This window comes from Eumetopias jubatus, unplaced genomic scaffold, assembly GCF_037043125.1.
Source record: "Eumetopias jubatus isolate StellerSeaLion01/CBP00866 unplaced genomic scaffold, mEumJub1_p1.0 scaffold_11, whole genome shotgun sequence".
Classification (NCBI taxonomy): domain Eukaryota; kingdom Metazoa; phylum Chordata; class Mammalia; order Carnivora; family Otariidae; genus Eumetopias; species Eumetopias jubatus.
This window is the reverse complement of record NW_028274817.1, coordinates 78,935,438-78,962,056: the sequence shown is the minus strand read 5'-3', so window position 1 is coordinate 78,962,056 and position 26,619 is coordinate 78,935,438. Positions and strand designations below refer to the sequence as shown.

At 37.9% G+C, this 26,619-nt stretch overlaps 2 protein-coding genes across 2 annotated transcripts in view; both read right to left on the bottom strand.

Moving 5' to 3' along the window:
- Nucleotides 1-4,648, bottom strand: part of NBDY (negative regulator of P-body association) — a 398,281-nt gene extending 393,633 nt beyond the window's left edge. Inside the window, exon 1 of the transcript XR_015769464.1 lies at nt 4,508-4,648. The gene's annotated coding sequence lies outside the window, so the exon portion shown is untranslated. The remainder of the gene's footprint in view (nt 1-4,507) is intronic.
- On the bottom strand, nt 1,060-4,508 carry UBQLN2 (ubiquilin 2). The gene has a single exon (XM_028093094.2). The coding sequence runs from the start codon at nt 4,374-4,376 to the stop codon at nt 2,505-2,507; it is 1,872 nt and encodes a 623-aa protein (XP_027948895.1). The 5' UTR covers nt 4,377-4,508; the 3' UTR covers nt 1,060-2,504.
- Nucleotides 4,649-26,619: the final 21,971 nt, after the last annotated feature.

Here is a 26,619-nt window from a genome sequence, read left to right as displayed (position 1 = left end):
CACCATTTCCTAATTTGGTGTTCTGAGGAACACTGATAGGCCAAATATTATTAGGTGTGTTTAAAAGAAAAAAGGTATTTCTTTGGGAAATGTTGAATTAGACAAAGTTAAATAGGTTTACTCTTTTAAATTGAAGAACATACGCCTTTAAAAAAAATAATACTAGTCAATATTTACTGCAGAATGACTCTCTAAGAGGGGCTATATTATACAGCATTTTGCAAACTTATTTGACCATTCCTACAAGAATGCTTTTTTTAAAAAATGCAATTTAGAATTGCTGCAATCATAGTTAAATGTTTAACTATGGTTAAAATGAGAAATGGAGAATGCCACTGCCACTTTCATTTAGCACTGTTCTAAAAGTGTTTATTAAACCATGCAAACTATTTTATAAATTTTGAAAGGGAGAACATATTATTATAAGTTATAATTGATATGATTGCTTACCAGGAATAACATTATCAAAGGATCAACTGAATAGCTCCAAAATTAATAAACCAGTAAACTAATTTAAACTTAATTTATGAAAATATATTCTTCCCCTATACAGCAAAAATGACCATATAGGTAACACATTGAATAAGAACTCTCAATCACAGTATTGTTTCCTATATGTCTGTCCCAGGAATATATTTATCATAAATTATATAGGGCTTAAATACATAAAACTTTCTTGAAGGACATAAAACACTTTTTAAAAATGAGGCAACATATCACATTTCTGGAAAACATTTCAATTATATAGTTCTTAACATCAATTTAAGACAATACCAATCAAATTTTATTTTGGGGGGCTATTAACTGTAAAGTTATTCTGGTATATGTCGGAATCATAGAAAACTGTGAAAAATAAAAATAAAAAAGATGAGTAGGAGACTTACCCAAACAGGTATGAAGTCATATTCCTAACTTAGTAACTATAGACTGGTGGACTGGGACTACAATATTCAATGGTACTAAAGAGCATTTAAACACAGAAGTGTGTTTGTGTCTGTATACACACACTTATATATGTACATACATATATATGTAAATATATATATACATAAGTATATATATGACATATCAAAGGGGGGGTGGGCAATGAGACAAATATTGGCTAACAAATGACTAACCCTTTGGGGGTAAAAAAAAAGTTTGAATACCTAAACCGATACATCAGAAAAGTTCCAGATAGGGCAAAGGAATTCTTTTAACAAAACTATAAAAATTAGAGAAATACAGGATAAGATTTATATAATCTTGGGGTGGGGCAATCCTGCTAAAAACATGATCCTAGAGCCAGAAGGCAAAAAAGAAAAGCTGTATCCATTTTTAATTTTTTTTATTTTTTTAGTCATTTTTAATGCATTTTTCCCTGTGCACAAGAGAAATAACTGAGTCAAAAGATACAGTTTCCTTTATACATAGCAAGTAAAAGTAATGCAAACATCACATGACACTTTTCAGTGAAAGTTACATTTCCAATTACAGATCAAAATGCTTATTAGGGTCTCTTTATGGGAAAAGCTGAGAAGGAAGTCTTAGGTAAAAAGCACTTTCCTGGCATTACTACACAGATCCTTCGGGCTGCACAAAAATTAAGGTCATATACAGTTAATTTGAAAATGTTGACACAATGTCACACTGTAAGTTTTCTGTACAATTAAATGTATACTTAGAAATACCAGGATAAACATTTCTACTATATTTTAACTGAACTTGCCTAGCCAACATTTTCACTGAGTTTATCAAAGATGCTGTAAGATTCTACAAAACTGTGAGACATACCTAGCTCCAGAAAGATTTCTTACATTCTTTCTAATTTTGGTTACACATATTCTGCTTAGATTCTGTTGTAATAATTCTAGATGTACAGTTCCAATTGTGCTTACTGTACTGTGTACAAACATAGCAAAAAAGAGCAAATAATGGTATAAATCTTACAGCATTTTGCTAGCAAAAATACATGCCAAAGTCACAATAAGCAATATTGTACCACAAATTAGAGCTTCAAATAATTTGCCTGTTTTTAATATTTTCATTCTACATTAAATTACTATCATAGGCTAATGTTTAAAATGCAAATAAATTGGACATCTGTAGGACAAAACTTAGTCACCCAACTGTGAAGGTTGATATCGGTTTCCAAAAATCACAATAAATGCAGAATAAAGAGAAGTGTTTGCATGCAACACCTTTGAGTGAAACAGCATTGATTACGATTACCACCATTCAAAACAGAGAAGGAAGGAAGGAAGCAAGGAAGGAAGGATAGGTAGGAAGGAAAGGTAGGAAGGAAGGAGGGAGGGGAGGGGAGGGGAAGAAGGGAGGGAGGAAGGATGGGTAGATACAGGAGGGAGGGACAGAGGGATGGACTCCACCTTAAAATGCATATTAGACTTATAACTAGACAGATTTAAAAGAATCAAAATGAAAGTAAAGCACGATTTTTGTGTGTTTAAAGATTTAAGAGCCATTATCAAAAATAAGATACATTTTTTCAAGGTACAGAAATGTAATTACGATGGCTGGGAGCCCAGCAGCCTCTCAATGGCAGCATTGATGTCGCCTCCTGTTGCTATTAGAGCCTGCAAGTTTGCCTCACGGTTTAAGAACCCCATTGCGTTGAGCTGTTCCAGTTGTTGCTGAAATCTGACTTCTGGATTCGGCAGCTGTGGAGGACTTGCCCCAGCCAGAGCCTGCACCATTTGCTGAATGAACTGCTGGTTGGGTCCAGATTCTGATGTTGGGCTAGTGGTTTCACTGGGTGTAGAACTAGAAACAGTGGGCCCAGGGGGGCCACCAGAGCCAGTGGAGCCAGGGCCTGCAGGGCCAGTGGGTCCTATGGGCCCAATGGGGCCTATGGGAGTAAACGGGACTATGGGGCCTATGGGGCCTATGGGTGTGACTGGGCCTACAGGGCCTATAGCGGTTCCCAGCACCCCTACCCCCACACCTGGAGTGAAGCTTGGAATGAGGCCAGGAGCTTCAGTGGCTAATGTCTGTAGCCCCTGCTGGATCTGCATTAAAGCCTGCATTGCTCTTGGGTTTGACATGGCTGACAGTGTGTCTGGATTCTGCATCTGCTGCAGGAAAGCTGGGAGCTGTGGACGCATCTGCTCCTGCAACTGAGGGTTTGCAGTAAACACTGGGCTATTCAGCATCATCTGTGCAGCCAAATCTGGATTCTGGCTCAGTGACTGCATCATGCTTCTCATGTAGGGTGCAGATAGCATATTCTGGATCAGTTGGGGGTTTTCAGTTATCTGTTGCAGCAAGCTCTGCATTCCTGGGGTACTGAAGATGCTGGCGACATAGTTGGCTGCAGCCACGGTGTTCCCGGTAGCACTGCTGGAGCTACTGCCAGACCCACTGCCACTGCTCGTGGTTGTGCTGGTGGTTGCAGAACTCTGGGTAGCCGGTGGTGGTGCCCATGGATTGGGTAGTGGATCTCGATTTTCTGTGCGGGAAGGCTGTGTACCTTCCCCGGAGGTGGAACTGCTCCCCACTGAAGCAAATGGATTACCCCCAAACTGCTCTTGTGCAGCATTCAGCATGGGTTCTTGAATGTCAGTGTACATTCGTCGTAGAGCATTGTAGCCACCTGGGATGCTTTCAAGATTGCTGAGAGCCAGGTCTTGATTTCTCATCATCTCTTGCATCATGGCTGGATTCCTGGCAATTTCGAGGGTCTGCCTCATTATATCTGGGTTGTTGAGCAGGTGACTGATTTCTGGGTTTCTCTGAATCAACTGCTGCATCTGTGGATTGGCCATAATGAGCTGCCTCATTAGATCGGGGTTTGAAAGCATGCTCTGAACAAAGGGATTTTCCATGATTTGGATCATCATCTCAGGGCTGGACAGGAGCTGCTGCTGCATCTGGTTCTGGAGCTCAGAGAAGTTGGTCGAGCTCAAGCCCAGGCTGCTAAGGCCTGCAAGTCCTCCCAAGCTCCCCAGCCCAAACGGGTTGCTATTTGTGGAAATAGATGTGGAGTTACTCCTGGGAGTCGACGCGGAGGTAGTGTTAGTTCCCGCGGCATTACTAGGCTGTGTGGACTGGCCCTGAGGTCGGTTCTGGCTTTTAATTACAAGATGAACAGTCAGTCCATCATGGATGCCATGCTGGATCAAGGTATCTTGATCTTTTAAGATTTTTCCGGCAAAAATCAACACTAGCTGATCGGTTTGGGATTTGAAGCGTTTCGAAATCGCTTCCTTAAACTGCTGGACTGAGCTATTCTCAGGCACCGCGAACTCCTCTTTCTCTTTGGGGGTCTTCACAGTGACTTTGATGATTTTGGGCTCGGCCGGGGCAGAGGCAGGGCCTTGGGCCGCAGCAGGGCCGCGGGAGGGGCGCGGGGGGCCGCTACTCTCGCCGTTCTCAGCCATGGCGGCCGCGGTGACGCAGGCAGACAGGGAAGGCGCGGGCGGGCGAGAAAGAGAGCGAGGGAAGAAGGAAGGAAGGAGGCGCCGCCACAGCAGGCTGGGCCGGGCCAGGCGGGGAGCGCAGAGCACGGTACCTCTGTGATGAAGACTGCGGTTTCCTGGTCCTCCGGTGGGGAGAAGGCTCTGTAGGCCGCGGGAGAAGTGTCTGCGTTCACGTCCCTGGGCCTCCTCCGCCGCCGAGTGATGGCACCGCGCGCACTCCCAGCAACTCCTGCAACGGCTATGCCCGCTCCTCCCCGCCCCGTCCCCTCCCCCAGTTCCGCGCTCGCCTCCCCGCCCCCTCTGCTGACGCGGCGCCAGGCCCAGAATGATAGATTCGACTCGTTCAAAATTAAAAACTTCTGTACTGAAAAAAAAGAGGGGGAGAGATAAAGAGAGAAAAAAACAAAGAGAAAAGAGAAGAGAAAAGAGAGGGAAGGAGGGAGGGAGAGAGAAAAAGAGCCAGCTTCTGAGAAGGACATTAAAAGACCAATGGAGACTATATTAAATATAAAAATATATATGCAGTCTCTTAGGCAAGAAAGGATGAAAGCCTGAATCAAACTTACCCCATGTAAAAGATGAAAAATGAAAAAGAACTCTGACTAAGCAAAAAGGAAAAGATTAACAGCCCCAGTGGGGGAAGGGGAGCAGACTGGGCCAGAGCATGCATTTTACGAAAGAAGCCCAAGGCCAGTGGGCATAAAAATGGATGCTTAAGCTCACTAGTAATCAAAGAAATTCTATTGAAATAATGAGATTGTACTTCTGCCTTATCATATTGTAAAAATGAAAAATAATGATAAACCTTATCATCATCAGAGAGCTAAGAAAATGCACTCTCATGTCAAAGTGTAAATTATTATATTAGGAAGACAATTTGAAAATATATATCATTCTAAATATTTCCACCTTTATTTAGAAATGTTTTCTTTAGACACCTCCCCTATGAAAATAATTAGATAAGGATGCAAAAATACATGTGTATAAAATGTATATGCACTGCAGCATCTTAAAATTATTTTTAAAGATAATCAGTGTGTTTACACAACATTGGTGAAATATATTATCATACAATAAAATACTATATACTGTGTGTAAAAAAAGAGTGGGTAATTCATCCGACATAAAGTATCTTTAAAGGTGTGCATGAAATAAATAGTAGTTATAGGGAAATCACAGTATTTTCACTTTCAGCTTTGTATATTTCTGTATAGTTAGAAATGATACAAGGATGTATGTTCAATACCAAAAGATACAATAAATATATATTTTATTTTAAATCTATTTTTAAACAGTTTGTATAGGTAAATTCTCTGTAAGTGTATGTGCAAATAGAAATCTGGAACAGTATGAACTGATATATTAATTGTGGATATTAGTGCTGAAATTATGAATACCTATTCCTTTCATTTTAAAAATAAAATTCTAAATTTTCTGATAGCTTTTATAGAATGCAGTGCATTTGTAAGTTTTTAAAAATCAGAAGGTATTTTGGGGGGATACTAAAGGAAGAAATTGGTGAGAACACAATTTTGGTGGCAGATATTAAGATATTTACCTAATTTAATTAAGATTAAGAAAGAGAAATAAATAGACATAGCACTGGACTAATAGAACAAATAATTTCAAATTACTATATAAATTTCTAAGTCTGATTTACACCATACATAAAATACATTTTTCCCTCCAGTATCCAGCCAACATTTAACAGCACTTGAAAGTCATTAGGCTGAAAATACCTTAATAAATCTCAAGATAAGAAAAAGTATACATCTATATGATGTCTATCAATTAGGGAATGGATTTATATAGTATGATTAATTGGATTATTTGGGGTTTTTTTGGTGTTGAGTTTTATAAGTTCTTTATATATTTTGGATACTAATCCTTTATCAGATATATCATTTGTAAATATCTTCTCCCATTCCATAGATTGCCTTTTAGTTTTGTTGATTGTTTCCTTTGCTGTGCAGAAGTTTTTTATTTTGATGGCGTTCCAATAGCTTACTTTTACTTTTGTTTCCCTTGCCTCAGGAGACCTATCTAGAAAGAAGTTGCTATGGCACATGTCGATGAAGTTACTGCCTGTGTTCTCTTCTAGGATTTTTATGGTTTCAGGTCTCACATTTAGGTCTTTAATCCATTTTGAACAATCCAATTAAAACACCCAGGAAACAGATAATCCAGTTAAGAAATGGGCAGAAGAATAGACATTTTTCCAAAGAAGACATACAGATTGCCAATGGAAACATGAAAAAATTCCGAACTTTTTTAAAAAAAGATTTTATTTATTTATTAGACAGAGAGAGCACAAGCAGGGGGAGCAGGAGGCAGAGGGAAGGGGAGAAGCAGGCTTCCTGTGGAGCAGGGAGCCCAATGTGGGGCTCGATCCCAGGACCCTGGGATCATGACCTGAGCTGAAGGCAGATGCTTAAAGACTGAGCCACCCAGGTGCCCCCCAAAATGCTGAACATTACTGATCATCAGGGAAATACAAATCAAAACTACAATGATATATCACCCCACACCTGCCAGAATGGCTCACATCAACAATACAATAAACAACAGGTATTGGTGAGCATGTGAAAAAAGGTAAACCCTCTTGCACTGTTGGTGGGAATGCAAACTGGTGCAGCCACTGTGGAAAAAGGTATGAAGATTTCTCAAAAAGTTAAAATGGAAAAAAAAAATGGAACTATCCTATGATCCAGCAATCTAACTACTGAGTATTTAACCAAAGAATACAAAAATACTAATTCAAAGGGATACATGCATCCCAATGTTTATGGCAGCACTCTCTACAATAGCCAAACTATGGAAATAGCCCAAGTGTACATTGATAGTTGAATGGATAAAGAAGAAGTGAAAAGAATGAAATCTTGCCATTTGCAGTGATGTGAATGGAGCTAGAGAGATTATGCTAAGCAAAATAAGTCAGTCAGTAAAGGACAAGTGCCATATGATTTCATTCATAGGTGGAGTTTGAGAGACAAATCAAATGAGCAAAAGGGGGAAAAAGAGAGATAGGCAAACCAGGAGACAGACTCTTAACTGTAGAGAACAGGCTGATCCTTGCTGGAGGGGAGGTAGGTGGGTGGGGGGATGGGTGAAATAGGTGATTGAGATTAAGGAGTGTGCTTGCTCAGTGTTGTATGGAAATGCTGAATCACTATATTGTACACCTGAATGTAATATTAACCTGTATGTTAACTAACTGGAATTTAAATAAAAACTTAAATAGAGTATGACTAATAGAATACAGAAGATAAGAGGAACAAACTAGATCTACATATATTAATATGTATAGATCTCAAAAAACTTAACTGGTACAACACTCTATGGTGTTTACAGATGCATTCATATGTATGTGAAACTATTGGAAATATGCTAGAATGATTCCTACCAAACTTACACTCATGAGGAAGACTAAATAGAACACAGAATAGTTATTAAAGGGAAATTGAATTAAATCTATAAATATGTATTTTGCCATTAAAATGGAAGCAAATATGGCAAAATAGTACAGTTAATTATTGGTGGTAGGGATATGAGTATTTATTATAATACTGTTCTATTTTGGGGGGATGACTAATTTTCTTAAAATATAAAGAAAAATTAAGAAAATACCATGGAACACCTGGCTGATTCAGTCAATAGAGCATGCAACTTTTGATTTTGGGGTTATGAGTTCAAGCTCCATGTTAAGCATAGGGCTTACTTAAATATCTATCTATCTATCTATCTATCTACCTATCTATCTATCTATATATGTATCATGGCACCTTCTTTGATCTCAATAGATCAAAATTAGATATTGATGATGGAATCATGAATGAAAAACTCAACCATTTGAAAATTAAAACAGAATTAAACACTTACAGGACAAAGTGCAAATCAAAGTTCTTATTAGAGTGAATTTAGAAAAACAATAATGAGAACATATACATCAATAATTATGGGATATCCCTATGTGCTGTCTGAGGATCTTATCAAAAAAATACAGATTTGTAGGCTTCACTCCAAACCTACCAAAATAACTGGTGCTCAAGAGTACATTCTTATCAAGCTCTAGTTTAATGATTTAAATAACCAGGTACTATGTGAAAGAAGTCAGAGGCAAATTTATACACTCAAACACCTTAAGTACAAAACAATAAAGAGTGAAAATAAATGAGTTAGCCATTCAAATAAAAAAGACAAGAGAAAAGAAAATAGGGAAGCAGAGTACTGGCTACAAAATGGTAAAAGCAAATATTGATGAATTAACAGACAGAAAAATAAAATTTGTTAAGTAAATCTAAGAAATTCTTTGAAGAGTTAACAACACAGGAAACAAGGTATTGGCAAGGATTCAGAGAAAGGGAAACCCTCTTACACTGTTGGTAGGAATGCAAACTGGTGAGCCACTCTGGAAAACAGTATGGAGGTTCCTCAAAAAGTTAAAAATAGAGTTACCCCATGACCCAGCAATTGCACTACTAGGTATTTACACAAAGAATACAAAAATACTGATTCAAATAATCAAAGATTATTTGACCATAGAGTTGAGGTCCATATCTGGGCTCTCTATTCTGTTCCTTTGATCTATATGTCTGTTTTTGTGCCAGTTCCATGCTATCTTGGTGATCACGGCTTTGTAATATAGCTTGAAATTGTGCAACATGATGACCCCAGCTTTGTTTTTCTTTTTCAACATTTCCTTGGAAATTCAGGGTCTTTTCTGATTCCATACAAATTTTAGGATTATTTGTTCCAGCACTTTGAAAAATGTCATTGGAATTTTTTTTAAAGATTTTATGTATTTATTTGAGAGAGAGAGAATGAGAGATAGAGAGCATGAGAGGGAAGAGGGTCAGAGGGAGAAGCAGACACCCTGCCAAGCAGGGAGCCCAATGTGGGACTCGATCCCAGGACTCCAGGATCATGACCTGAGCCAAAGGCAGTCGCTTAACCAACTGAGCCCACCCAGGCGCCCTTGTCATTGGAATTTTTATTGGAATGGCATTGAAAGTATAGATTGCTCTTGGTAATTTAGACATGTTAACAATATTTATTCTTCCAATCCCTGAGCATGGAATATTTTTCCATCTTTTTGTGTCTTCTTCAATTACTTTCACGAGTGTTCTGTAGTTCCTATAGTATAGATCCTTTACCTCTTTGCTTAGGTTTATTCCAAGCTTTCTTATGGTTTTTGGTGCTATTATAAATGGAATTGTATCTCTAATTTCTCTTTCTACAGTTGCATTGTTAGCATATGAGAAAGCAACTGATTTCTCTGCATTGATTTTGTATCCTGCCACATTACTGAATTGCTGTGTGACTTCTAGTAATTTGGAGGTGAAGTCTTTTGGATTTTCCACATAATATATCACGTCACCTGCAAAGAGAGAGCGTTTGACTTCTTTGCTAATTTGAATACTTTTTATTTCTCTTTGTTGTCTGATTGCTGTTGCTAGGACTTCTAGTATTATGTTGAACAATAGTGGCAAAAGTAGACATCCTTGACGTGTTCCTGATCTTAAGGGAAATGCTCTCATCTTTTCCCCATTGAGTATGATATTTGCTGTGGGTTTTTGTAGGTGGATTTTATGATCTTGTGGAATGTTCCCTCTATCCTTGTATGCTGAAGAGTTTTAATCAGGAAAGGATGCTGTTTTTTGTCAAATGCTATTTCTGCATCAATTGAGAGGACCATATGATTCTTCTTTCTCCTCTTATTAATGTGTTCTAACACATTCATTGATTTGCAAATGTTGAACCACCCTGGCATCCCGGAGATAAATCCCACTTGGTCATGGTGGATGACCCTTTTAATGTAATGTTGGATCCAAATAGTAGGATTTTGTTGAGAATTTTGGAATCCATATTCAACAGGCATATCGGTCTGAAATTCTCCTTTTTGATGGGGTCTTTGCCTGGTTTGGGGATTCAGGTAATGCTGGCCTTAGAATGAGTCTGGAAGCTTTCCATCTGTTTCTGTTTTTTGAACAGCTTCAGGAGAATAGGTATTATTTCTTCTTTGAATGTTTGGTAGAATTCCCCAGGGAATCCATCAGGCCCTGGACTCTTGTTTTTGGATCATTGCTTCAATCTCCTTACTGGTTACTGGCCTATTCAGGTTGTCAATTTCTTCCTGTTTCAGTCTTGGCAGTTTATAGGTTTCCAGGAAGGCATCCATTTCTTCCACGTTGCTTAATTGATTGGCATAGAGTTGTTGATAATAATTTCTAATAATTGTTTCTATTTCCTTGGTGTTAGTGAGGATTGCTCCACTTTCATTCATCATTTTATTCATTTGGGTCATTTCTCTTTTCTTTTGGATAAGTCTGGCCAGTGGTTGATCGATCTTATTAATTCTTTCAAGGAACCAGCTTGTAGTTGTGTTGATCTGATCTGCTGTGTTTCTGGTTTCTAATTCATTGATCTTTGCTCTAATCTTAATTTTTTCTCTTTTAATGCATGGCTGAGGCATCATTTCTTGCTTTTTCTCTAGTTCTTTAAGGTATAGAGTTATTTGGTGAATTTAGGATTTTTCTATTCTTTTGAGTGAGGCTTGGATGGCTTGGTATTTCCCCCTTAGGACCGTCTTTGCAGTATCCCACAGGTTTTGAACCAATGTACTTTCCTTCTCATTGGTTTCTATGAATTGTTCAAGTTCTTTTTTGATTTCCTGGTTGACCTAAACATTCTTGAGCAGAGTGGTCTTTAGCTTCCAAGTGTTTGAATTTTTGCCAAATTTTTTCTTGTGATTGAGTTCCAGTTTTAAAGCATTGTGGTCTGAGAATATGCAGGGAATAATCTCAATCTTTTGCTATCGGTTGAGACCTGATTTGTGACCCAGTGTGTAGTCTATTCTGGAGTAAGTTCTGTGTGCCCTGGAGAAGAATGAGTATTCTGTCGTTTTAGAGTGGAATGAGGTCCATCTGGTCCAGTGTGTCATTCAAAGCTCTTGTTTCTTTGTTGATTTTCTGCTTAGATGATCTGTCTATTGCTGAGAGTGGAGTATTGAGGTCTACAATTGTATTGTTATCAATATGACTCTTTATTTTGGTGAACAGTTGGTTTATGTAGATGGTTGCTCCCATGTTGTGGGCATAGATATTTCCACTTGTTAGATTTTCTTGTTGGATAGACCCTTTAAGAATGATATAGTATCCTTCTATGTCTCTAAGTACCATCTTTACCTTAAAATCTAATTTGTCTGATATGAGAATTGCTATCTCAGCCTTATTCTGAGGTTCATTGGCATGGAAGATAGATCTCTATCCCTTCACTTTCATTCTGGATGTGTCCTTAGGTTCAAAATGAGTCTCTTGTAGACAGCATATGGATGGGTCTTGTCTTTTTATTCAATCTGCAACCCTGTGCCATTTTATGGGAGCATTTAGGCTGTTCACGTTGAGAGTGATTATTGAAAGATATGAATTCATTGTCATCATGTTGCCTGTGAAGTCCTTGTTTCTATAGATTGTCTCTGTAATTTTCTGTTCTATAACACTCTTGGGATCTTTCTTCTTTTATAGAACCCCCCTTAATATTTCTTGGAGGGCCGGCTTAGTGGTCACATATTCTTTCAGTTTCTGTTGGTCTTGGAAGCTCTGCATCTCTCCATCGATTCTAAATGACGCCCTTGCCACATAAAGTATTCTTGGTGGCATGTTCTCGTTAAGTACCCTGTATATGTCTTGCCAGCCTTTTCTGGCTTGCTAGGTCTCTGTGGATAGGTCTGACGTTATTCTGATGTTCCTACCTCTGTACATAAGGAATCTCTTCCCCAACTGTCCTTAAGATGGTTTCCTTGGTTCTAAGATTTGTGAGTTTTACTATTACATGCCGGGGTGTTGGCCTGTTTCCCTTGATCTTGGGAGGGGTCCTCTCTGCCTCTAGACATGAATGTTTGTTTCATTTCCCAGATTAAGGAAGTTCTCAGCTACGATTTGCTCAAATATACATTCTAGTCCTCACTCTCTCTCCACCCCCCAGGGACCCCAATAATTCTGACAATGGAACGTTTCATGGCGTCACTTATTTCTCTAATTCTATTTTCATGGATTTTGAATTGTTTTTCTGTGGCCTCCTCTTTTTCCTTCTTGTCTATCAATTTGTCTTCTAGGTCACTAATTCATTCTTCTGCCTCGCTTACCCTAGCTGTTAGATTATCTAGTTTATTGGATCTCTTTGATTGCATTTTTACGTTCTGCCATTTCAGCTTTCATTTCTACCCTTAGAAACTCTATGTTGCCATTAATTGATTTATCCATTCTAGCTATTGTCTTCACAACTGCTACCCTGAATTCCATTTGCAACATCTTGGTTATATCTGTATCCATTTGTAAATCTCTGGCAGAAGTCACAGTTTCTGAGTCTTTCCTATTTTGGAGGTTCCTCCTTCTAGTCATTGTGTTGAGGGGTGGTTGAGGGAATGTACAGACTCCAAATTATTGACCACAACCCAAGCAAGATGTACCTGTTTTATAAAGACCTTAGGGTTGTCCCCCTCTTGTTCTCCCAGCCTGTCTTCTGTTGGAGGGCCCTGCCTTGCTTTTACTCAGGCAACCTTTTTGGGCAGAGTTGCTCTGCTTTCTGTGGCAGGGGATGGGTTCTGTGAAAGCCAGGTTTGGGGGCTTTTGTTCTCTGGCGGCTTTCCCTGTGGCTTTCCTCATCTCTTCTGACAGTCAGAGTAGAAGAGATAGTTTCCAACCCTCTCTCTCAGAGGGGAGACATGGCTGTCCGTTCTTCAGTGAGATCTCGAGGCCACACTCTCTCCGTTTCTTTGCTACTACAAATTCTAGCCTCCTGGTTTGTACGCCCCTCTGCAGAGCTCCCACGTTGCCTCCAGGTCAGAGCATGTCTGTGCCCTTTGTGCTTCTAAAACTGCCAGGGGTCCCAAGTTCGCATGTGTGGCCCCGCTGCACCTGGTTTCAGTCCAGGGGGGTGCCCCAAATTCTTTCCCCACTGCTACACGTCTGCGGGTCTGTGCCCCATCCGCAGTGCAGAAGGCTCTTGCTCACCAGTGGTATAGCATCCCATGGCTCCCTCCCCCTTCCGTATCTTCCAATATCTGCCTGCAGAATCACAGCTCCCCACTTAATACCTCAAAACCAAGCACATGCGATATTGTTTTTAGAGATCCAGATATATTTTCTTACATCTCAGGCTGATTTTGTCTGTGTTCAGAGTGGTCTGGTAGATATCCAGCTCAATTCAGGGGAACATTTGGAATAGGGTCCCCTACTCCTCCACCATATTTTCCTATACCCATCATGGACATTCTTGTCTTTTTCCTCTCCTTAGGAGAAAGCTTTCAGTTTTTCACCATTGAGTATCATGTTAGCTGTGGGTTTTTCATATAAAGCCTTTAGTATTTTGAGTTATGCTCCCTCTACTCCAACTTTATTGAAGGTATTTTATCACGAATTGGGTTTGCACTTTGTCAAGTGCTCTTTCTGTATTTACTGAAGTGATCATATAGGTTTTATCCTTTCTCTTGCTGTTGTGATGTATCAAGTCAATTGATTTGTAAATATTAAACTACTCTTGCATCCCAGGGATAAATCCCACCTTATCATGGTGAATGATTTTTTTAATGTATAGTTGGTTTCAATTTATTAGTAGTTTTTGAGGATATTTGAATCTATGTTCCTCAGACGTATTGACCTATAGTTCTTTTTTTTTTAGTGTTTTTATCTGGTTTTGTTGTAATTTCCCTCTTAGAAGAGAAACAGCATTGAATGCCACAGAAAGACAAAGGATTATAACAGCATATTATGAAAAATCACATGCCAATAAATTGGACAAATTAGAAGAAATGGATAAATTCCCAGAAACATATAACCTACTAAAACTAAAACAGGAAGAAATAGAATATTTGAACAGACTGATAACCAGCAATGAAATGGAATTGGTAATCAAAAAATTTCCAACATAAATAATCCAGGGCCAAATGGCTTCACAGGTCAATTCTACTCAGCAATGAAGAATTAATACCTATTCCCCTAAAACTGTTCCAAAATTTAGAAGAGAAAGGGAAGCCTCCAAATACGTTGTATAAGGCCAACATTACTTTGATAACAAAACTGGACAAACATAGTATGGAAAGAAAGACAGTGAAAAGAAAAAGAAAAAAAAACCCCACAATATCCCTAATGAACATTATTCCAAATATTCTCAACCAAATATCAGCAAACCACTTTTAACAATACTTTAACATGATTATTTACCTCTATGATGTTGGATTTATTCTGGGAATTCATATCTGGTAATCAACCCACATGATAAATCATGTTTACAAAATGAAGGGTAAAACATATGATTATCTCAATAAATGCAGAAAAAGCATTTGACAATATTCAATATCCATTCATGATAAAAGTATTTGACAAAGTGTGTTTAGAGGGAACATATCTCACCATGCTAAAGAACATATGTGAGAAAACTGGACAACTACATGTGAGAGAATGAAACTGGAATTTTTTACACCATACACAAAAATAACACTCAAATGAATTAAGTACCTAAATGAGGAATATGAACTAATAAAATTCCTAGAAGAAATTAGGGGCAGTAATTTCTTTGACAACATTGTAGAAAGATTTTTTTCTAGATATATGTCCTTAGGCAAGGGATACAAAAACAAAAATAAACTATTGGGACTTGACCAAAATAAAAGTTTTTGAACAGCAAAGGAAACCTTCAGTATAATGACATGGTAATCTATTGAATGGGAGAAGATATTTGAAATGATATACCTGAGAAAGGGTTAATATCAAAAATATATTAAAAAATTATATGAAGCAACACCCCATAACACAAGCAATCTGATTTAAAAATGGGTAGTGGACCTTAGTAGACATCTTTCCCACTGAAGTCATACAAATAGTCAACAGAAATATATAAAGGCTCTCAATATCACTAAGCATCAGGGAAATACAAATTAAAATCACAATGTTTTATTTCCTTACAGTAGTCAGAAAGGTAGCATCAAAAATGATAAGAAATAACAAGAGTTGGTGAGGAAGTAGAGAAAAAGTAACTCATGTACTGTTCCTCAGAACGTAAATTGGTGCAACTATTGTGGAAAACAGTATGGAAGTTCCTCAAAAAATTAAAAATAGAAATAACTTATGATCTAATATTTCCACTTCTGGGTTTATACCTAAAGGAAATAAAAACAAAATATCAAAGAGATGCTCATGTTTTTTGCATCATTATTCCAAGTAGCCAAAATATAGGAACAACCTACATGTCCATCCAAGTATAAATGGATAAAGAACATATGAAATATAAATGAAGTAAAATATTGTTGAGCCATGAGAAAGATGGTCATCTTTTCATTTTCAATAACATGGATGGGCATTGTGCACATTATGGTAAGTAAGATAAGTCAGACAGAGTAAGACATACTGTGTGATATCTCTTGTATGTGGAATTTAAGAAGCCAATAATATGAAACTAATATAACACTGTATGTTAAGTTACTGCAATTAAAATTAAAACTTTTTTTAAAAAGCCAATGATAAAGATGTGAGATATATATTACACATATATATGATATTTCATATATAATGGAATATTATTCAGCCATAAAAGTGAATGGAGCTTTGTCATTTAATACAAAATGAATGGACCTTAGAGGGTGTTAGGCTAAGTGAAATAAATCAGGTAAAGACAAATTGCATATAGTTACATTTATATGTGAAATATGGAAACAAAACAAAATAAAACAGAAACAGACTCATAGATACAGGAAATAAACTGTTGGTTACCAGAGAGGGAAGATTTGAGTGGCTGAAGAAATAGTTGAAGGTGATTAAGAGGTACAAATGTCCAGTTATAAAATATATAAATCATAAGTATGTATTATAGAGCATACAGTATATAGTCAATAATATTGTAATAACTTTGTGTGGTTACTGATTTGTCATGGGGGTTATTTTATAATGTATAATAACATCAAAACACAATGATGTACACCTAAAACTAATAATATATCATATATTAATTAATCTTCAATAAAAATATTGACAAATCTTTAGCTAGATATGCCATGAAGTAAAGAGAGTAGACTCAAATGAATTATACACACACACACACACACACACACACACACACACAAGGTTGCATTCCCACCAACAGTGTAAGAGGGTTCCCCTTTCTCCACATCTTCACCAACATTTCTTGTTTCCTGTTTTGTTAATTTTTGCCATTCTAACTGCTGTAAGTGGTATCGCATTGTGGTTTTGATTTGTATTTCGCTGATGGCTAGTGATGTTGAGCATTTTTTCCTGTGTCTGCTAGCCATTTGTATGTCTTCTTTGGAGAAGTGTTTGTTCATGTCTTCTGTCCATTTTTGACTGGATTATTAGTTTTTTGAGTGTTGAGTTTGAGAAGTTCTTTATAGATGTTTACTATCAGCCCTTTTTCTGCAATGTCATTTGCAAATATCTTCTCCCATTCTGTGGGCTGCCTCTTAGCTTTGTTGACTATTTCCCTTGATGTGCAGAAGCTTTTTATCTTAATGAAGTCCCAAATGTTCATTTTTGCTTTTGTTTCCCTTCCCTTTGGAGATGTGTCTTGAAAGAAGTTGTTGTGGCTGATGTCAAAGAGGTAACTGCCTAGGTTCTCCTCTAGGATTTTGATAGATTCCTGTCTCGCATTGAGGTCTTTCATCCATTTTGAGTTTATCTTTGTGCATGGTGTTAAATGAATGGTCCAGTTTCATTCTTCTATATGTAGCTGTCCAATTTTCCCAGTACCACTTATTGAAGAGACTGTCTTTTTTCCATTGGATATTTTTTCCTGATTTGTAGAAGATTAGTTGATCGTAGTGTTGAGGGTCCATTTCTGGGGTCTCTATTCTGTTCCATTGGTCTATGTGTTTGTTTTTGTGCCAATACCATGCTGTCTTGTTGATCACAGCTTTGTAATATAGCTTGAAGATAAAGACGATGTGGTAAATATACACAATGGAATGGAATATTATTCAGCCATTAGAAACAATGAATCCCCACCATTCACATCAACATGGATGGAACTGGAGGGGATTATGTTAAGTGAGGTAAGTCAAGCAGAGAAAGACAATTATCATATGTTTTCACTCATAAGTGGAACTTGAGCAATAGTATGGAGGACCATAGGGGAATGGAGGGAAATCTGAAGGGGGAGAAATTAGAGAGGGAGATGAACCATGAGAGACTATGGACCCTAAGATATGATCTGGGGGTTTCAGAGGGGAAGACAGTGGGGGGGGAGGGAGTAACAGGGTGATGGGTATTGAGGAGAGCATTTTCTGTGATGGGCACTGGGTATTATACTTAACTAATTAATCATTGAACACTACATCAAAAACTAATTATGTAATATACAGTGGCTAACTGAACATAATAAAAAAATTAAAACACCAACAAATACACGTACTTAAAAAAAGTTAAAAATAGAACTACCTTATGACTCAGCAATTGCACTACTAGATATTTACCCAAAGGATACAAAAATAGTGATTCAAAGGGGCCTATGCACCCCAGTGTTTAATAGCAGCATTAAATATGAAAGCCTAATGATAGAAAGAGCCCCAATGTCCATCAAGTGATGAATGGATAGAGAAGATGTGGTATACATATACAATGGAATATTACTCTACCATCAAAAAGAATGAAATCTTGCCATTTGCAATGACATGGATAGAACTCGAGGGTATTATGCTAAGTGAAATAAGTCAGTCAATGACAAATGCCATATGATTTCAGTCATATAGGGAATTAAGAAACAAAACAGATGAACTAGGAGAAAGGAAAAAAAAGTGAGGAAAGCAAAGCATAAGAGACTCAACTATAGAGAACACACCGAGGGTTCCCGGAGGGGGGGTGGGCAAAGGATGGGCTAAATGGGTGACGGATATTAAGGAGGGACTTGTGATGAGCACTGGGTGTTATGTGTAAGGGATGAATTACTTCCTGAAACCAATATTACACTATATGTTAATTACTTAGAAATTAAATAAAAACATTTTAAAAATTGGAATATATATATATATATATATGGACATTACAACCAGTACTAGGATCATATAATTCTACTTTTTAAATATTCAGAAGCCTACAAAGTGAATAGCCAAGAAGAAATGGATTTTTTTTTTTTTGAAAATATAGCCTACCAGGACTCAATCTTGAAAAATTAGGCACTGGATCAGGAACAACACAAAATATCTACTCTCTTTACTTGTAGTTCACATTGTATTGAAAGTTCTAACCAGAGCAATTACAAAGAAAAGGAAACAAATTCATTCACAATGGAAAGAAAGAAATTAAATTGCTTCAGTTTGCAGGTGTCATGATTTTATATATACAGAACCATAAAGGCAATTTAAAAAACAGTTAAAAATAATAAATTAATGAGCCTGGAAAGATAGCACTGTAGGAGGTTCCTAAGCATACCTTGTCCTGTTAATAAACCTAGATGACAGCCACACCAATGCAATAACCCAGAAAACAACCTAAAAACAGGCAGAAAAGACTCTCCATACTTAATTGTACAAAAGAGGCCACATTGAAAAGGGTAGGAAAAGTGGAGATGTAGTCAGAAACCAGATTCCCGGGGGACTAACCACAAACAGATGGACTGCACAAGCATAAAGAAGAGAGAGGATTGAAACCCACATCAGGCATCCCAGACAAGAAGAATCTGCACTGGGAAGAAGTATCCCTATAACTTTGATTTGAAAACAAAGGGCATAACTTTACAGGGTTTTACAATCAGTGGGGCTTAATTCTAGGTACTTTAAAAATCAGTGGCATTAGCTCTCTGAGAGTCAGAGGTCAATAAGTGATGGAGCCCCACCCTTCAAAAGACAACAAACCATGCTGCAGAGATACAGCACTGAAACAGCAGTTTGGAAAAAAAAATTCAGGTATATGGGAAGGAAATTTATTTACTAATCTGAGAGCAAGTGCCAGAGGAACAAGGATCTTTGTACTTCTCCAAGAACAAATGATCTGGTGGGAGCCATTTCTCTCCCCTATAAGACTAGACATCAGACATCTGTGGGAACAAGAGAAAACACCTCCCACCTAGCTTGCTAATAAGGCATGCATGCCCTGCTCTTATGTTCCTTTGCAGAGTTGCTCCATCCAACCCACCCAACTAGAGAGGAATTCCTATAAAGCAGCTCCACACATAGCTCATTCTGCACACAGCTACAACAGCAATCAATGCCGTTCCAAAATGGCTCTGGCCTTGAGGAGAAGTGTACACAATCAGACACACCAGTTTGAGTGCAGCCCCAGGACGGGCCACACCCAACAACAAAAGCATTTCAGGGGCAAATACAAAGACTGCCTGCAGGTTGTTACGACCACAGCTCTGGCAAACAGGCTGAGAGCAAACATCTGCTCTGATCTGACTACAATTTCAAGGTGGCCCCACAATGGCTCCTTAACAGCAACATCCCAGCCCACAGCAGGCAAAGTGGAACTTCGCAGCTGACTGAACAAAGAAGGCAAACATGGCTCAAACTCAACATTAGGGCACACACAATATACATAGGAGATGGCCCTGAAGGGCTTGATTCTCGCAAACAGAGAACATTGCCCTGCATAGCACTAGAAGGCCTCTTCTCATAAGGCTACTATCAAGCTCAGGAGATGTAGCAGACTTTCCTAATAGATAGAAAAAAACCCACAAAGAATTAGACAAAGTGAGGAGACAGAAAAATATGCCCCAAATGAAAGAACAGGACAAAATTACAGCAAAAAAGATAAATGAAACAGAGATAAGCAATATGCTTGACAGAGAGTTCAAAATGATGGTCATAAAGATACTAACTGGACTTGAGAAATAAGGGGAGGATTTCAGTGAGACCTTCAACAGAGAAGGAAAATATAAAAAAAAGAATCAATTAGAGATGAAGAATTCAATAACTAAAATAAAAAATACACTAGATGGAATTATTAGTAAATTAGAGAAAGCATAATAATATATTAGTGGTCTGGAAGACAGAGTAATGAATAGCTTTCAGGTTGAAGACAAACAAAAAGTCTTAAAAAATGAGACTATTTAAAGGGAACTCATTGACATTATCAAACATAATAACATACACATTGTAGTGATCCTTGAACAAGATGAGAGTGAAAGGGGGATAGAATATTTATTTTAAGTAATAATAGCTGATAACTTCCCTAATCTCAGGAGTAAAACAAACATCTAGTTCCAAGAGGCAGAGACTCTACAGAAACATCACCCAAAGGAGGTACACACCAAGACACATAAAAATGGCAAATGTCATGATAAAGAGAAAAATTTTAAAGTAGCAAGAAAGAAGAAAACAATTACATACAAGGAAAATCCCATCAGGCTATCAGCTTGAATTTTCAGCAGACAGTTTGTAGTTTGTAGGAGAAGGGAGTGGTATAATATACACAAAGTTCTGAAAGGATAAAAAACAAAAAACAAAAAACCTTGCAACCAAGAATACTCTATACAGCAAGGCTATGATTCAGAGTAGGAGAGATTAAGAGTCTCCCAGGTAAACAAAAGTTAAAGGAATTTATCCCCACTGAACTAGACTTACAATAAATGTTCAAGGAACTCATCTGTGTGCAAATAAAAAGCAATAATGAGGAGTAAAAAAATTAGGAAAGGAAAATACTTCATAGGTAAATACAAACATTATAAAAATAATATGGATATGACTAGGTAACACTCACATCACAGCATACAACCCAGAACAGGACCCAAATAATGACTGAACAAACTCCACAACTTAATGTAGAGAAAAAGTCACATTGAAGAGGGTAAGAAGGGCAAGGACTCAGTGGGAAACTAATCCCCCCACCCCACACAAGTCTGACTGCCAGAGGGAGGGAGCTGCATGTGTGGGTAGGGGTGAGAAAGAGATTAGTACACCTGGGAGACTACAAGGGGAAGAGAAATCCCCACAGCATTTGACTTTGATAATCAGAGGGGCCAAATTTCATGACTGCTTGCAACTAGCGGGACTTAAATCTTAGAACTTTAAAAATCAGAAGGCTTGGCTCTGAGAGATCCTGGAGGGAGAAAGGAAGCTGAATCCCTGCCTTTAAGAGACAGCACAGAAAAGAGCCCAGAGAGAGTTTGGAAACAGCAGTTTGAAAAGTCCCTGGGGATTACAGAATATGGGAGTTAGTTACTAATCTTAGAGATCCCTGAGTGACTTTCTAGGAACAAGGGAGCTGGCAGGCACCATTTCCTGCCCTGATCCCTCATCATAAACACACAGTCACCTGTGGGATCAAGCACAGCACTCACATTCATTCAGTACCTAACTTACACCAAGCTCTGTCCCCTTCAGCCAGGCCTGCCTTAGACCTGGTGCTGTGGATCCCCTCCCCAGAACTCCTGCACAAATCCTGCCAACACTGCATCTTCCTCCCACAGAAGGGGCTCTTACCTTGATAAAACTGCACCCACTGCGAGCATGTGCATTGTGGAGCAGTCCCCACTGAAACCAGTATCTGTGGTGGCTATGTGCCCACAGTGGATGAGGAAGGGAGTGCACAACTTGAGGAACCATGGCCCACCTATCCCATGCACTTTGCAAAGTGGTCCCTACCATCCTGGTCTTGTACATTCCATGTGGAGGAGGACCTGTAATATCTAGTTAAAAGTGCATCTACCACCCATGACTTTTAACAGCAAGAGATATAGCTGACTTTCCTAACATACAGAAACATACACAGAGAGTTAGGAAAAATGATGACACAGAGGAATATGTCACAAATGAAAGAACAGGACAAAACCACAGCAAGAGACCTAAGCAAAATGGATATAAGTAACATGCCTCATAGAGAATTTGAAGTAATGGTCATAACGATACTCACTGGACTTAAGAAAAGAGTGGAAGATATCAGTAAGATCTTTAAGAAAGAGATAGAAAACACAAAAAGAATGACTCAGAGAGGAAGAACACAAGCGAAATTATGAATACAATGATGGAATCATTAGCACACTGAAAGAAAGAGAGTAACAAATTAATGACATAGGAAACAGAGTAAATGAAAGGAATCAAACTTTAAAATTAAGGAAAAAAAAGAATCATGCAGAGTGAGAATAAACTGAGGGAAATCAGTGACTCCATCATCTGTAATAACATTTGCATTATATGGATTCAGAAGGGAAAGAGAAAGAAAAGGGGACAGAAAATTTATTTGAAGAAATAATAGCTGAAAACATCCTTAATCTACAGAAGGAAACAGATATCTGGATCCAGGAGGCAGGGATCCCTCAAAAAAATGAACCTAAGGATGTCCACACCAAGACATATAGTAATTAAAATGGCAAAAAGTTCTGATAAAGAACGTATTTTAAAAGCAGCAAGAGAAAAGAAGACAGTTACATACAAAGAAAATCCCATGATGCTATCAGCTGATTTTTCAGCAGAAACTTTGCAAGCCATAAAAAGGTGGTAAAATATATTCAAAGTGCTTAAAGGAAAAAAAATCTACAGTCAAGAGTACTCTATGCAACAGGCCTATCATTCAGAATAGAAGGAAAGTTAAAGACTTTCTCAAACAAAAACTAAAGCAATTCGTGACTACTAAACCAGCACTACAGACAATTAAAGTGGAAAGGAAAGACCATAAGTGAGATTATGAAAAGTAGGAAAACAAGAGCAGTAAAAATAACTATTTCTGTAAAAAAGTTAGTCAAGGGATTAAAAAAAATAAAGGCTGTTCCATTTATCTATATGTCTGTTTTTGTGTGAGGTACCATACTGTCTTGATAATTACAGCTCAGAGTAGAGAACCCAGAAATGGACTCTTAATTCTATGGTCAACTAATCTTCAACAAAGCAGGAAAGACTATCCAGTGGAAAAAAAGACAGTCTCTTCAACAAATGGTACTTGAAAAATTGGACAGACTCATGTAGAAGAATGAAACTGGACCATTTCCTTATACCATACATAAAAGTAACCTCAAACTGGATGAAAGACCTCAATGTGAAACAGGAATCCATCAAAATCTTATAAGGGAGCACAGGCAGCAACCTCTTAGACCTCAGTCACAGCAACTTCTGGCCAGACAAGTCTCCAAAGACAAGGGAAACAAAAGAAAAATGAACTTTTGGGACTTGATCAAGATAAAAAGCTTCTGCACAGCAAAGGAAACATTCGACAAAATCAAAAGGCAACCTACAGAAATGGAGAAGATATTTGCAAATGTTTTATCAGATAAAGGACTAGTATCCAAGTTCTATAAAGAACTTATGAAACTCAACATCCTGAAAACATATAATTCAGTCAAGAAGTGGGCAGAAGACATGAACAGACATTTCTCCAAAGAAGACTGGAGAATGGCTAACAATCACATGAAAAAATGTTCAACAACACTCAGCATCAGGGAATTATAAATCAAAACCACAAAGAGATACCCCCTCACACCAGTCAGAACAGCTAAAATTAACAAGTCAGAAAACAATAGATGTTGGAGAGGATGTGGAGAAAAGGGAACCCTCTTACACTCCTGGTGGGAATGCAACTGGTACAGTCACTCTGTAAAACAGTATGGAGGTTCCACAAGAAGATAAAAATATAGCTACCCTATGACTCAACAATTGCAATACTAGGTATTTATCCAAAGGATAGACCCATAAAGATTCAATGGGGCACATGCATCGACAATGTTTATAGCAGCAAAATCCACAATAGCCAAACTATGGAAAGAGCCCAGATGTCCACTGACAGATGAATGGATAAAGAAGAGGTGGTATATATATAATGAAATATTACTCAGCCATCAGAAAAATGGAATCTTAGCATTTGCAATGACATGGATGGGACTAGAAGGCTTTATGCTAAGCGAAATAAGTTGATCATAGAAAGACAATTATCATATTATTTCACTCATATGTGGAATTTAAGAAACAAAACAAAGGATCATAGGGGAGGGAGGGAAAACTAAAATAAGATGAAATCAGAGAGGGAAACAAACTATAAGAGACTCTTAAATATAAGAAACAAACTCAGGGTTGCTGGAGAGGAGGTAGGTGGGGGATGGGTAACTGGGTGATGGGCATTAAGGAGGGCATGTGATGTAATGAGCACTGGGTGTTATATGTAGCTGATGAATCTCTAAACTCTACCTCTGAAACTAATAATACACCATATGTTAATTAATTGAATTTAAATAAAGTAAACTATTTTTAAAAACGCTGTAAAATATGACAACATATACCTAAAATGTAGGGATAGAGGAGTCAGGATGGATTTGAACTTAAGCAATCATCAACTTAATATAGATTGGCATATGCAGGAGACATCATATACAAACCTAATGGTTACCATTAATAAATAAAAAAACACTAATAGATATATAAAGAATAAATAAACCCCAATATATCACTAAAGGAAGGTAAAAACCATGAAAAAGAGGAAGATAAAAAAGGATAAGAGAAAAACAGAAACAACCACAAAACATATTAATAAATTACATATCTATCAATAACTACTTTGGTTTTTTTTTAAGATTCTCTTTATTTATTAGAGAGAGAGAGCACAAACTGGTGGAGTGGCAGGCAGAGGGAGAGGGAGAAGCAGACCTCCCACTGAGCAGAGAGCGCGAAGACATGTGGCTTGATCCCAGGGTCCCTGGATCATGACCTGAGCCAAAGGCAGGTGCTTAACTGAGCCACACAGGCACACTTAACAATAACTACGTTGGTGCAAATAGACTAAACGCTCCAATTAAAAGATGTAAGGTGAAAGAGTGGATAAAACAACAACAACAACAACAAGAGCCATCTATATACTGCCTACAAGAGACTCATTTCAGACCTAAAGACAAAAGTGAAGAGACAGAGAAATATTTATCAGGCAAGTGTATGTCAAAAGAAAGCCAGAGTAGGAATACTTATATTAGACAAAACAGACTTTGAACAGAGAGTGTAAAAATTCACAAACAGGAACACTATATTATAATATAGTATATAATATATATATATACTATATAATATATATACTTATATTTTTATATTTATATATATAATTATATATAAATTATATATAAATATATAAATATATATTTATATATTTTATTTATTAAAATATTATATATTATATATATAAATATATATAAATTATAAATTATATTTATAGATATAATTATATAATACTATATAATATATATAATATAGTATATAGTATAGTATATATATTATATAGTGTATATATATTATATACTATATGTAGTATATAATATATATAATATATTATATATATAATGTATGTTATATATAATAATATAATATATATAATAACTATATAATAATAACATGGACAATCCAAGAAGATCTAACAAATGTAAATATTTATGCACCCAACATGGGAGGACCAAAGTACATAAAACAATAACACATGCAGACAGAAAAATAGATGGCAGAGGAGTAGAGGACCCTATTCCACCTGGTCCCCAGAATTGAGCTAGATATCCACCAGACCACTCTGAACACCCACGAAATCAGCCTGAGATGTAAGAAGATAGATCTGGATCTCTACAAACGGAATATTGCAGGCGGTTGGTTTGAAGTATGAAGTGGGGAGCCATGATTTCTCAGGCAGATATCAGAGGATAAATGGACGGGGAGGGAGCCGAGCCTTGGGGATCCTACACCGCCTCTGAGTGATAGCCTCCTTCACTGGGGACCAGTCACAGACTTGCAGACCAGTAGCAATGGGGAAAGAACTGTATGGCAGCCCCCGGGACTGAAATCGGAGCTGTGGGGCCCCCAGTGCAAACTTGGGGCGGCTGCCAGTTTTAGAAGCACAAAGGGCAGAGGTATGCCCAGACCTGGAGGCGAGGACTGGGAGTGCTGCCTAGGGGTGCACAACCCAGGGTGCTGTAGTTCATAGCAGCACAGACAGAAACGGAGATAGTATGGCCTGGAGAGCTCACTGAAGAACAGACTGCGATCTCTCTGCTGAGGCAGAGGGTTGGAAACGATCTCTTCTGATTAGACTCTTGAAGAGACATGGAAAGCCGACAGTGAAAGCCGCCAGAAAACAAAAGCCCGAAAAAACCGGTTTTCACTGAGCCCATCTACCCGCCACAGGGGGCAGGGCAATTCTGCCCAAACAGGGTTGTCTGAGTAACAGCGGGGCAGGCCCCTCCCCCAGAAGACAGGCTGGGAAAACAAGAGGCCAGCAACCCTAAGGTCCCTATAAAACAGGTGTATCTT

What these genes read in the sequence shown, in the direction of transcription:
- UBQLN2 (XM_028093094.2), bottom strand. Translation starts at nt 4,376, where the DNA reads ATGGCTGAGAACGGCGAGAGTAGCGGCCCCCCGCGCCCCTCCCGCGGC.